This window comes from Rhinopithecus bieti, unplaced genomic scaffold (genome assembly GCF_001698545.2).
Source record: "Rhinopithecus bieti isolate Rb0 unplaced genomic scaffold, ASM169854v2 scaffold_33652, whole genome shotgun sequence".
In the NCBI taxonomy this organism is placed as follows: domain Eukaryota; kingdom Metazoa; phylum Chordata; class Mammalia; order Primates; family Cercopithecidae; genus Rhinopithecus; species Rhinopithecus bieti.
In genome coordinates, this window is record NW_016814761.1 from 1476546 (window position 1) to 1490106 (window position 13561).

A 13561-nucleotide genomic window follows, 5' to 3' on the forward strand; every position below is an offset into this window, starting at 1 on the left:
AAAAGATGGAAAGTCAGAAAAATTTGCTGGATTGGTGTTAAAAACAGGGGAGGTTTTCTAGGTCAAAAATGGAACCAGGAAGTTTGCTGGGTAAATAAAGAATACACAAGAGTCAGGTTTCTTCAGGAAGGGTTGCTGAGTCAAGTCAGAAGCACAGAAGGTCAGTGTGAAGACCGGGGGAGGCCAAGATTTTTCGAGTCAGCCTCAGGAGCACAAGAGATCAGGGGACGTTTGTCGGTTCAAGGAGAGGAACCTCGAGGTCATGGCCTGCTCAGAGAAGTTTTCTATATCACAGGTGGGGACAAGGGAGGTGACAGGGAGATTTTCTGGATTGCATATGAGCCCAGTGAGCTCAGAGGACAGTTGCTGCATAAGGGTTTCGAACCTGGGAGGTGGCAGGCTTGCTGGATCAGGTTTTGGAATTTTGAAAATCATAGGACGCTTTGGCAGGTTGGGGTCAGGAACACACAGGACATGGAAGATGTCGCTCTGGCTTACACTTTTAAGTACAATGAAATCCCTGTCATCTGTGGGTATGTGGGAGGCAGGCAAAGAGGACACTGGGTGCCCAGAGCCAGCTCAGCCCAGGAGCCCAATCCCTGTCCATGATCTGCACCTCTCCCCACAGAGCACCAACCCAGGGATCCCCAAAGCACAAAGAACTCACTCCCTTCCCCTTATACTTCTCCTACCCACTGACTCAGGACAGGGAAGGAGGAGATGTGGAATCTTCACTGCTGGGAATATACAAGACTCCGGTTGTTTGTATGGACTGGGTGGGTGAGGGCATGGGATGGGCAAGATGACCTGTACTTGTCCTTTCACCTATGTCCTTTGAACCTTGATCTGCAGCCCCCAGCAGCTCCTCCCTAAGCCCAAGATGTCTGGGCTTGTACTCCAAAACTCCTGTAGTGTTCAGGGGCTGCCTGGCACAGTCCACAGCTGCTAACCCAGGCCACTCATGACCAAGGGCTGAGAGTGGTGACTGATGAGCATTGGGACTGCAGCTTGTGTCAGGTGTTCCAGAGGGCTTCTGTTTTAGCTGGACCACCAGAAAACCCAACACTTCCTCAGTATCAAATACCAAAGAAAAGGATTTCTTGTACAGACAGTATGTACTATGTGCCAGGAACATCTGCAAGGATTCTCATCCAATCCTCATAAGCACAAGTTGGCCGTGTAGTCCCATTTTGCAGATGAGCAAAACTGAGGCTCAGGTTGGTAGAGTCCCTTGCCAAGTCACTAACTTTGTATGTAGCAGCATTGAAATTTCAAGCCAGGTTTATTGGTGCCTTCTTCACTCACTACCATGCCAAACACTGAACTCACCAACCCCAGGACTGGGTGTCTTGGCTGGTTATGGGACTGGTTCCCTGAAGACCCATTACAATGGCCCTTTGATTTTCTCTCTCTCTTTTTTTATTTTTATTTATTTATTTATTTGTATTTTTTTGACAGAGTTTAGCTCTGTCGCACCCAGGCTGGAATGCAGTGGGTGATCTTGGCTCACTGCAACCTCAGCCTCCCAGGTTCAAGTGATTCTCCCGCCTCAGTCTCTCAAGTAGCTGGGATTACAGGTGCCCGCCACCACATCCAGATAATTTTTTTTTTGTATTTTTAATAGAGATGGGGTTTCACCATATTGGCCGGGTTGGTCTCAAACTCCCAACCTCAGGTAATCCACCCGCCTCGGCCTCCCAAAGTGCTGGGATTACAGGCGTGAGCCACTGCACCCAGCTGCCCTTTGATTTTCACAGGCCACCTGCCATACAGAAACTAATAATAAAGGCTAACATCTACTGAGCAGCTACTATATGCCACAGACTGTGTCTTTTCTTATATTAACCCAGTGAGGTAGGCACTATTATTATCCCATATCACAGAGGAGGAAGCTGAGGCTCAGGGGGTTTAAGATGCCCAAGGTGAGTGGGGGAGAATTCAAAGGCTCCAGAGGCTACTCTAAGGCTCTCACTCTGCCTCCTCACGGCATCCCTCTGTCATAGGTGCCCACCTCCTGGGTACTCTTTGTTCATCAGTCCATAAAGATATCACTGGGGCCAGTTCCATTTTTGACCTAGGCACTGGGCCAGGCACAGTGGCTCATGCCTGTAATCCTAACACTTTGGGAGACTGAGACGGATGGATCACAAGGTCAGGAGTTCAAGACTAGACTGACTAACATGGTGAAACCCCATCTCTACTAAAAAAAAAAAAAAAAAAATACAGAAATTAGCCAGGCATGGTGGTGCTTGCCTATAATCCCAGCTACTCAGGAGGCTGAGACAGGAGAATCACTTCATCTCAAAAAAAAAAAAAAAGAAAAGAAAAAACGAAAATATTACAAACATCACTTAAGGCCAGGCCCTGTGCTAGGTGCTGAGATCTTCTCAACCCAGGGTCTGCTCCGACCCCTCTCTTGGTCCTCCCACCTTGCCAGCCCTTCGCCCCTCTCTCTGGATCCTCCATCCTTCCATGGCCTCTTCCTCCCCCAACAGAGCAGCCTCCACCCTTCACCTGGTTGCTTCTTTTATGAAAGACCCCTCCTGCCCCTCTTGTGGAAGCTCTGGCTTCCAGCGGGGTGGCACCCTTGCCCCACCCCACCAAGAATAAGGATGAGAAAGACGAAAGGCCAGATACAGACTTCAAGGCAGCTGGTGGAAAGTGAGCTTGTAGCTGACATCTCCTAGTGATGGGAGGGGGTGTGCCCCTGCTGGCCTGTGTGACCCTTACCAACAGCACCCCAAACCACATTAAAGCACTTGCCTGCTCTGTCTTGCATCCCAAGCCCTCCCTTAACTGGAGTCGCCTCTGGGGGCACCCCCGTTCGCCATCATCAGAGCAAGGGAAAAGAAGGGCCCACTCATAAACAGTGGGCCTGGACAGGCAGGTCTGTGCACACTGGCAGATTTGGGGCATGGGGGACACAGCAGGGCCACCAAGATGAAGGACCCTAATTGGGTGGGTGAGTAAAGAGACACTTGGGCTGACTTCCTAGTCTCCCTCGACTGCTGAGTGAGAACTCAGACTTCTTAACCTCTCTGAGTCTCAGTTTTCTGACCTGATGAAGGGGAAGAATAGTAACTGCACAAATATTTTGAGCACCTGTTCAGAGCCAGGCTCTCTGCAAGATGCTTTCCTCACCAGGTCTCCTTGAAACCTGCAGTGAACCTGTGAGGCCGCTGAGAGATGCTATCATATTATTCCCATCTGACAGGTGAGGGACTCAGGCATAGAGTAACCTTTCTTAGGTCAGCCAGTCAAGGCTGTCTGGCCCCAGAACCCACGTTCTTAACCACTGTGCTCTGTAGCCCACCTGTCAGGGTTGTGGTGAGGTGTCACTGAGCCAGGGGGTGTGACCAGTGGAGAGTGCCATGAGCCAAAGGGTCGTGAGTGTATGTGCCATGAGCCAAAGGGTCGTGAGTGTATGTGCCATGAGCCAAAGGGTCGTGAGTGTATGCACCTTGCACCATCAGGGCACCCTGCACTCTGGGTGAGACAGTGGGATGGATGAGATGACCTCAGAGCACAAAATCCAATCATTCAACAAGGATTTTGAAGATCAGGCCAACAAGGGTGGGGCATGTCTCCCTGCAATGAACCTTCTTCGCTCTTGCTCTTCCCTCACAGGGATGCCCTCCCCAGCTCAAATGCCACCCCTCCAGGAAGACTTCTCTGACTCTCCTCCAGCCCTTCGAGCTGTTTATGCCTCTTCTGAGTTCTTGTCTCACCAGATTTGTACCTTTCTCGTGATCTAGACCACAGATGCCTAAGCATCCTGGCACCCATCTTACTAAATGGCAACCATGTTCTTCCCATTGATCAAATCAGAAACCTTGCAACCACCCACCTTTTCCAGTCTTTCCTCTATCCCACATGCAAGCCGTCATTAAGCCCTGGCAGCTCGACTTCAGAATATATCCCAAATCTGCCATTCCTCACAGTGTCCTCTCCGAATACCCAACCCAAGCAGCATCAGTTCAAGCCTGGGTTATTAGAGTAGCCTTCAAACTACAAGTAGTTCTGCTTCTACTTTTGCACTATCCTATTTCCCACCCCGATTGATCTACTTAAAATATAAATCAGAGCATGACACCTGCCCAAAACCTTCCTGTGGTAGACAAATAGTTTGATAAAACAGGATAGAGTCCAGAAATAGACCCACATACATAGAGTTCATTGATTTTGCCAAAGACCCCAAGGCCATTCAATCAGGAAAGAGAAGTTCTCTTAACAAATGACCCTGAAACAAATGAATAGGCATAAAGAAAAATTGAACCTGGACCCCTACCTCGCACACACACACAAATTAATTTGAAATGAATCATAGATTTAACCATAAAAGTCAGCATCATGAAGCCTCTAAAACAAAACATAGACTTTGTGATATTGATGTAGCAAGGATTTCTTAAAGTGGTCACAAAAAAACTAAATAAAAACTAAATGATAAATTGAAAATTGGTAAATTAGATTTAATCAAAATTAAATCTTCTGCTCTTACAAAGACATCCTTGAGAAAAATGAAAGGCAAACTATAGAATAAGAGAAAATACTCTCAATACGTATATCTGACAAAGCATTTGTAACCAGAATATATAAAGAACTATGGCAAATCAATAATGTAAGACAACCCAATTTTTTAAAGAAGAAAATATACAAATGGCTAATAAACATGTAAAAATGTACACTACATTATTACTAAAGAAATGAAGTTTCTAACCTCAGTGAGATACCATTTCACATCCATTAGACTGGCTAAAATTTAAAAAACTGACAATACCAGATGTTGACAAGAATGCAGAACAATCAGAATTCTCATGCTTTGCTGGTTGGAGTATAAAATGGTACTACTACTTTGAAAACCTGTCAGCTTCTTACAAAGATAAAAATATTTCTGCTCTTATGACCCAACAATTTCACTCCTAGGTATTTACCTGAGAGAAATGAAAACATATGTCCACAGAAGCTTTATTCATAACAACAGCAACAACGACAGAACTGTAAATAATCTAAATGTCCATAATTAGAAAAATGAATACACAAATTTGTAGTATCTTCATATAACAAAATACTTTTTGTAAATACAAATGAATGAACTCATGATACCTGCATTAGCATGGATGGAGCTCAAAAACATGTTGATCAGGGTGGGCACGGTGGCTCACACCTGCAATCTCAGAACTTTGGGAGGCCGAGGCAGGTGGATCACTTCAAGCCAGGAGTTTGAGACCAGCCTGGCCAACATGGTGAAACCTTGGCTCTACTGAAAACACAAAAATTAGCTGAGTATGGTAGTTCATGCCTGTAGCCCCAACTACTTGGGGCTAACTACTTGAGGCTAAGGCAGGAGAATCCCTTGAACCTGGGAGACAGAAGTTGCAGTGAGCCAAAATCATGCCACTGCACTCCAGCCTAGGCAATAGAGTGAGACTCTGTCTTAAAAAAAAAAAAAAAAAAAAAAAAACTATTGATCAGTAGAAGCCAGATGACAGAGTACTCACTGTGTGAGTCCATTTATATGAAATTCTAGAACAAAAAATAAATCTCCATTGATAGAAACAGGAACTGTGTTGACCTATGAAGAATGGAAATTGACTGGAAGGAGGCCTCTGCTCGAGTCCTCTACTCAGAGGGTCCTTCCTCGAACACTCTATCTAAAGCAGCCTCTTCCTCCTGGTTCCTTCAACCCCTTCTCTTGCTTTGTTTTCTTACATAACTCATTTCCACCTGCAAGTATATTCTATATTTGCTTATTGTCTGAATCGCCCACAAGCTAGGAATTGAGATTTGGTTTTAGATGTAATGGCAGTCAGGTGAACTGACTTAAAAAATTCATTCTTCATATATTTTTTAACTGTGATAAAATTTACCTATTGGGAAATGCAGGTCCTTCAGTGCACAATTTGACAAATTTTAATAAATGTGAATGCTGGTGTAAACACCATCCCAGTCAAACTCTGGGCATTCCCGTCACCCACTAGAATTTAAATGGCACATGGGCAGAGTCTTTATTTGCCTAGTTCACAGAGTACAGGGCTCAGAACAACCCCTAACATAGTTCTTAATAAACAACTGTTTGACAATTAATTAATTAATGCTTTTCTAGGTTGTTGAGAAGATTAAGTAAGGTAGTGCATACAAAGTGCTTATAGTGACAGGCAGAGCAAATATTCAGGAAATATAAGCTACTGTTATTAATCATCATGGTGTCCCCAACAGTGACCCTGGATAGTGACCACCACAAATTAGGTGTACGGCAAAGAATTAGATGGATAGAGCAAATGAATAAATGGATGGGTAAGCAAACTGGTGGGTTTATAGGTGGGTATGTGGATGGATTGGTGGATGTTTGAATAGATGAATGAATAAAATGAATGCCTGGATGGATGGATGGATGGATGGAAGGATGGATGGATGGATGGATGGATGGATGGATGGATGTTTTGATGGATGGATGGAAGGATGGATGGATGGATGGATGGATGGATGGATGGATGTTTTGATGGATGGATGGATATTTGGATGGATGTTTTGAGAGATGGATGAATGGATGGATATTTGGATGGATGGATGGATGGATGGATGGATGGATGGATGGATGGATGTTTGATGGGTGGATGGATGAATGGATGAGTGTTTAGATGGATGAATGTTTGGATGGATGGATGAATGGATGTTTGGATAGATGTTTGGAGGGATGGATGAATAGATGGATGTTTGGATGGATGGATATTTGGATGGATGGATGGATGGATGGATGGATGGATGGATGGATGGATGGATGAGTGGGTGAATGGGTGAGTGATTGTCTTAGAAAACACCCAGAATTCCTGGGGGAAAGCCAGAGGAGCTTTTCCTTGAGATTCCACAATACTATCCTTGCATCAGGATGCTCAAGAGAGGTAAGGAAGGCAACTTATATGTCCAGGATCTTTTTCATTCCCTGAGCAGATAGACATCACTTTACATTTCACACTGCAGTCTTATCTCCCTCCTCCATTGTCATTTTCAGAGTGTTTCCTCAAGCAGGGTGGTAGCCTATTCTCCCCATTTGTGGGTTAGAAAACTGAGGCCCAACAAGTTGAAATGACTCATCCAAGTCATGCAGCCAGAAAGTAGAGGGTTAGGCATCAATCCTGGGTCTCTGGACTCCTACTCTTTCTCTATGTCCAGGGGTTGACAGGCAGAAAAGTCCAGAGACTAAGAGCATTCCTTTCGGGCACTCTCAGACATTGTGGTCAGAAGCAGGCAAGTAGGGCCAGATTTCGACTGTCTGGAGCTGCTGATGGGCCAGGCTCTGAGTGTCAGGAGCCTGAGGGTGGAAGGAGTGGGGAGGCTGACAGCAGCTGGCTTGGCTTCCGGAAGCAACATCTTAACGAAGCAGTGAAGGAGGGAGTCAGGGACCATCTGCTGCAAAGGCTCTTGTCTGGTGGCAGCTGCCAGGATAGAGCTTGAAAGCAGCAAGGGAGGACCAGATCCCTCCTCTGCCCACCCTCTGTGCCCCTGCCCAGGATCAGATGCACACAGGAGCCCAGGAGCCGGGGTGCCCTGGGTGGAAGAAGGCACCCATCTCTGCCTCACCTCTGCCCCTGGGCTCTGAGCCTCCCTCTGAAGCCCTATGTGCCATCACGCCTTCCTATAGTGTGACCTTGGATAAGTCACTGCCCCCCTGGAGGGCCGGTTCTATGACCTGCACAATGGGTTTTGTGGTAACTTGCCTCATAAGTACCAGAATGGTGTGACCGTCCTAAAAGGAAGTCTAGCGCATGCTTGACACCGAGAAAGGTTGGTTCCCTCTTCTCTTAGAACCAGCAGGCCCAGGCCCAGGCCTGAAGGAGTAAGGCAGGCCCTTTAGAAAGCAGGGCAGTGAGGAATCTAACCTAGAAGGGAAAGGTGTCTGCCGGGTCCTCCATGGCTCCAGTCTTCTCCAGGACCGGGATGCCCTTCCGTGCCCTCTCCTGGCTGCAGCCAACAATGCCACCCCAGCAGCACTTAGAGCCGCCAAGATTACCCAGGGTCAGACTGCCCTAGACCTGGTTTCCCATCTGCAAATCGACATCTACAGCACTTGAGAGTTCATTTGAAAACCCAGAAACTTACTTGGGCTCCCTGAGCCTTCATTTCCTTATGGCGACAATCTCAAAGGCTGGAAGGCTAAATGAGATTATGCATATGGCACTTCATAGGTCCTGGCTCTTAGGACACGCTAAACAAATGTTAGCCATCAAACCTGCCACTGCCTGATGTTCCTAATGGCCCCGTGTGTTAGGCAAGGGGTATCATTGTTCCCATGGTACACTTGGGAAAGCGAGGGGGAGCCACTCATCCAAGGGCACACAGAAAGATTAGAACTCAGCTCGCAGGTCTCCCAGGCCAGTGGCCCTTCCACCTGACTGACTGGCAGATGCAGCTGCAGAACCAGCCCTTCCCTTCCCAGCTATTCCCCTACCCCTTGGTGCAAGCCCTGCTCTTCCCATGGATGCTTCCCTAGACCCATGTGGCATTTCAGATGTCTTGCTCATGGTTTAATTAATAGTCCTTTGATTTCATTCTCAGAGAATGAAGTTGGCAGTGCTTGGGAGACCACCCACATCTGCCAACTGCTCTGATTTCTGTTCTGAGAGCTTTGAGTCAGAAAAAGAGGTCTGGGGACCAGCAAGGAAAGGTGGGGGTGATCCCAGGGCAGCCCTAGGGCCTCAGGACAAAACTTTTCCACCCTTAGAAGATGTTTACACAGAGTAGCACAAAGCATAGAGTACCAAACAAAACCCTCACCCCTTCCTCCGGCCCTGGAAGCTCTATGGGATCTGTCTCCCAACCCTCTTCCCTACCTGACCTGCCTCTGCCCCATGCCCTGGCTGTTCCCTGTGCCTGGAATATGCCTCACGGGCTTCACAGCTCAGCTTAAATGTCACCTCCTTGGAAGAGGCACCCTGACCACTATCTGAGGATGTCACCCACCAACTCTGAGCCCCCTCCCCTGGGTCTAGTGATCTGCATGGAGCACGGTCACTCTCATCCTGTTTTGCATATGTGCTTGTGTGCTTACGCACTCTCACCCCTACTGAAGTGGGAGCTCCGTGTCAGCAGGCACTGGGTCTTGTTCACCATATCCTCTGCTCTGCTCCAAATGGCTGGCTCCCTAATTATTGTTGAGTGAGTGAGTGAATGAATGAATCTGGGGAAAAGAGTGCTGGCAAGGTCAGGAAACATGGGTAACTGGTTCTGTGAGTGACCTTGGATAAGCCTCTACATTATCCACAGAGTTCTGTTTCTCAGCTGAAATGACGAGAACAGACCCAATGATCCTGAGTGGCTCCTCCATCCCTGATATTCTCAGGCATTGTTCAGAGGATAGCCATGGCCTTGGGCATCTTGGCTTTCAAGTTCAGAGATATAAAGGGACTGAATAAGAGGTGATACAAGGAAGTGGGGAAGAGAGCCAGGGAGGCTGGGCACAAGGAAGGAGGTGGTCTTCTCACACCATGTCCATCCCTACCCAGAGGTTCCAGAAAAATCCCACTGGGAAGATTAACCTGTTAGAAACAGCACTGAATCAGGAGGAGGAGACCCACACCTTGATCTTGGCTCTCCTCAAAGTGTGACCTTTTTCAAATCGCTTCATGACTCTCTGAGGCCCAGTTAACTCAGCTGGACAAAGGGACTGATGACACCAGAAATGCACCTCCCAAGGGGGTAGCGTGGGTGGGAGTTGGGGGTACCTCAAGTCTGGCTGCTGGCACAGGCTGCTCCCCATCAGCAGCCTAGTAGCACCTGCCCCAGGTAAGTTTCCCTCCCTGACCCCACCGTCCACTGGGCCTCTCTGATCTTTTCCCTCATGGTACTGGCTTGTACTTCTCGGTTGTCTGTCTTTCTCCCCTACTGATGTGTGAACCACCCAAGGGCAGGAATTGTGTCCTATATAGACCATTGACTCCCCAGGTCCTAGAGAGCATCTGATTCATTGCATGGGCTTAGGGAATATGTCTGAATGAATGCAGGTGTGAATGAATGAATGAATGAGCACACTGAGCTTCTAACAGAAGCAGCTGATCCCAAGGATGTTGATCGCTAGACTAGAACTTTCTCTTCCGTGTATGCTGTCCCTCCTTTCCTTACTCTCTCTGACCTGGCCTTTCTCTCCCTACAGTTGCCCCGAAAGGACCCAAAATTGTGATGACACCCAGCAGAGCCCGGGTCGGGGACACAGTGAGGATTCTGGTCCATGGGTTTCAGGTCAGCCTCTCTCTGAGCATCTGGGAGGGTGGTGGGGGGTGGTAGAGGCATCGATCCAGCACCAGCATTCCTGGCGGTCCTCTCTAACACCCTTCCCTCGATCCCCAGCCACATCCAGTGGGTTTCAGTTTCCCAATGTGTAATTGAGAGAATCGGTTCCCACGGGGAATGGCAAAGAGGTACATGCATGTTTCACTCCTCTATCTAGAACTCAGAGTAAACCTAGCTCTTCAACGAGACATTCTCTTCAGTCCCAGACTCCCTCTCCTCCTGGAGTTCAGGGCAGCCATTTGCAACCCATCAGATAAGAATGCTGTGCCAGCCCTGGCCAGGCATGCCCATGACCCCTTGCTGCTCTGGCAGAATGGGCCCTCCTGTGACCCAACTCTCCCCTGCTCTGGCCAACAGAACGAAGTCTTCCCGGAGCCCATGTTCACCTGGACGCGGGTTGGGAGCCGCCTCCTGGACGGCAGCGCTGAGTTCGACGGGAAGGAGCTGGTGCTGGAGCGGGTTCCTGCTGAGCTCAATGGCTCTATGTATCGCTGCACTGCCCAGAACCCACTGGGCTCCACCGACACGCACACCCGGCTCATCGTGTTTGGTATGGCGCGCTCAGCTGGGGACTGGGAGAACAACCACAGGGACGAGTCCTGGCTGGGAAGTATCCCCAGGAGGAGGAAGCAACAGGGGCCCAAATCCCCTAAATTTGCCCTGGGAGGGGGCCCCACTGGGAGGCAGGGTCGTTCGGTGGTTACAACTATAAATAAGCTTCGGACTCAGAAAGAACATTAGGCAAACTGCTTAACCTCTCTCACTTCCTCCATCTGCAAAAGGGGGCTGATACTATCCAGCTCCCCTGGAGGTTGTGTGGCTGCACTGAGACACTGCATGTGATACCTCACAGCAGGTGCTGGGTAAAGGGCCACTCCTTTCCTGAGCTCTGAATGCCATCCATTCTTTGGTTCTCTTTCTGTTTCTTTCCAACAGAAAACCCAAATATCCCAAGAGGAACGGAGGACTCCAATGGTAAGTCTTCACCCTCAGGACTTTTTGCTTGAAAGAGAGTGGCTTTTGAGGCACCAGAAAGCTGTGGTCCCCCACACTTCCCATGTGCATACTCTTGTCACTCCCCGACCCCTCAGGCAGATCATTGCCCTCTAGCAGGGCAGAGTCAGATTCCAAAGTGGGCAGAGGTAGGGACTGAGGCAATAAAGGGGGACTCAGCCTGCCAAAGCAGCCAGCTGAGATTTCTGGGGCCAACTGTGCCCCATCTCACTGTCCATGGCATCTCTGGCCCTCTTAGCTCAGAGCTCGGTCTCACTGTCCATGGCATCTCTAGCTCTCTTAGCTCAGAGCCCGGCTGCTCTGACTTCAGAAGGGTGTGTCCAGCCTCGACCGTGGGGCTGCGTTCTGAGGCTCTGAACCACTCCATGGGGTGGTTGGGAGCATCGACGGATGTCTCAGTGCAGGCCCTTTATACTGTCCTCCCTGGGCTGCCCCCAACCCCCAACCTGCTCTAGCCTGAGCACCATTCCAAGGGGCCCAGACACTGCTCCCAGGCCTGCCGCACCCCCGCCCTACATGGAGCCAATCTCACAGTTCACAATGGAGGCTCCCACTCTTGGTCCTCACTGCACCATCTTCATGGCTTCTAGGAAGTCTGACCACAGCCCAGCAAGCCTAGGGGTAGGGGAGGGGATCATGGACAGTTAGGTGGCCAGGTGGCAGAGCTAGTCTTCAAACCCAGTTTTTCCTGATGCTGAAATCTGGCGTCTTTGCTGGGGACCTGGAGGCTCTGCTGTTCTGGAACAGGGTTGGGTCTGCAGGCTCTGACCCTTTTCCTGCCTCCTGGCACAGGTTCCATTGGCCCCACTGGCACCCGGCTCACCTTGGTGCTCGCCCTGACAGTGATTCTGGAGCTGACGTGAAGGCACCCGCCCTGGCCACTCCTCGGGCACTGACATCTCCGCGACCGGTTTTCATTTCTTTTCTAAACTATTTCCAGTCTTGTTCTTAGTCTCTCTTTCCGTCTGTGTCTTGGCTTCTTCAGTCGGTTTAATTAAAACAAACAGAACAATTTTCCCCACCTCGGTTTGTGGCTCTGCATTCTTTATCTACTCAGTAGCAGCAACCGGGCCCCTCCTCCTGGCATTCAGTACTGGGACAGGCACTGAGAGGGGAATGGCAAGGGAGATGGAAGGCATGCTCTTCCCAGATGAACAGTGGACATGGGGCTCACTATCTCACTCGAGTCCTAGCATCCAGGTGTGGAATGTGGCCAGAGACTTGAGAAATCCAAATTCCTCCAGGCTAAGTATAATAGTCAGCTGTTGCCACAATAATGCTGTGTAACAAACCAGCCCAAACCTCAATGACATGCAGCAACAAGCATTTGTAATTATGTTCATGTTCAGGTTAAAGTGGTTCAGCTGATCTAATCTGGGCTCAGCTGGGCAGTTCTGCTTTAGGCAGCAGGTCAACTGGGCTGGACTCCAAGCTGTGGGTTGGGTTCAGGCCTCCTCCATGGGTTGGTTGGTGTCATGGGTGTTTGTCTGGGGCCCACACTAAAGGGGAAGTGACTACCTGACATTTGATCCTCTTATGGTACATCACCAAAGCTCAAGAAGAAACTCGAACCATTCAAGCATGTTTAAGGCCTCTGCCTGTGTCATGCCCATGAACACTCCTTTAGCCAAAGCAAGTCACATGGCCAAGGCTGACATCAGTCAAGGTCACATGTATGTCAGTGGTAGAGGTTTCTCAGAACTTTCTACTCAACCACTACAAACTCGTCAGGACATTCAGCTATTAACTCAGAGAGAAGGGCCAAGAGTCTTTGGAGAGGGGTGGGGCTGGCCCCTCTGAGCCATGGTCAAGACTTGCCATTCACCAAGAAGAGCCCATGGAAGATTGTAAGCAGTCTGGATAGGATAGGCCCTGCTACAGTAACATATTGAGCCCAGAGTCTTACTGCCTTAACACAATTGATGTGGTTTGGACCTGTGTCCCCATCAAATCTCATGGTGAAATGTAATCCCCAATGTTGGAAGTGTGGTCTGGTGGGCGGTGTTAGGATCATGTGGGCAGATCCCTCATGAATGGCTTAGTGCCATCCCCTTAGTGATGAGTGAGTGAGTTCTCATGAGATCCGGTTGTTTAAAAGTGTGTAGCACCTCCCCACTCCCAACTGACTCTCTCTTTTGCTCCTGCTTTTGTCATGTGACGTGACTGCTCCTGTTTTCCTTCTTACCACAAGCAAAACCTCCATGAGGCCTCCCCAGAAGCCGAGCAGATGCTGGCACCATGCTTCCTATACAGACTGCAGAAC

At 49.0% G+C, this 13561-nt stretch overlaps 1 protein-coding gene across 3 annotated transcripts in view; it reads left to right on the forward strand.

Moving 5' to 3' along the window:
- Positions 1-12319, forward strand: part of IGSF21 (immunoglobin superfamily member 21) — a 268650-nt gene extending 256331 nt beyond the window's left edge. For all 3 annotated transcript variants that reach the window (XM_017852156.1, XM_017852157.1, XM_017852158.1), the window contains 4 exons: positions 10148-10233; positions 10642-10834; positions 11221-11259; positions 12091-12319. In XM_017852156.1, the coding sequence (XP_017707645.1) occupies positions 10148-10233; positions 10642-10834; positions 11221-11259; positions 12091-12161 (389 nt within the window). In that variant the 3' untranslated portion in view covers positions 12162-12319. The remainder of the gene's footprint in view (positions 1-10147; positions 10234-10641; positions 10835-11220; positions 11260-12090) is intronic.
- Positions 12320-13561: the final 1242 nt, after the last annotated feature.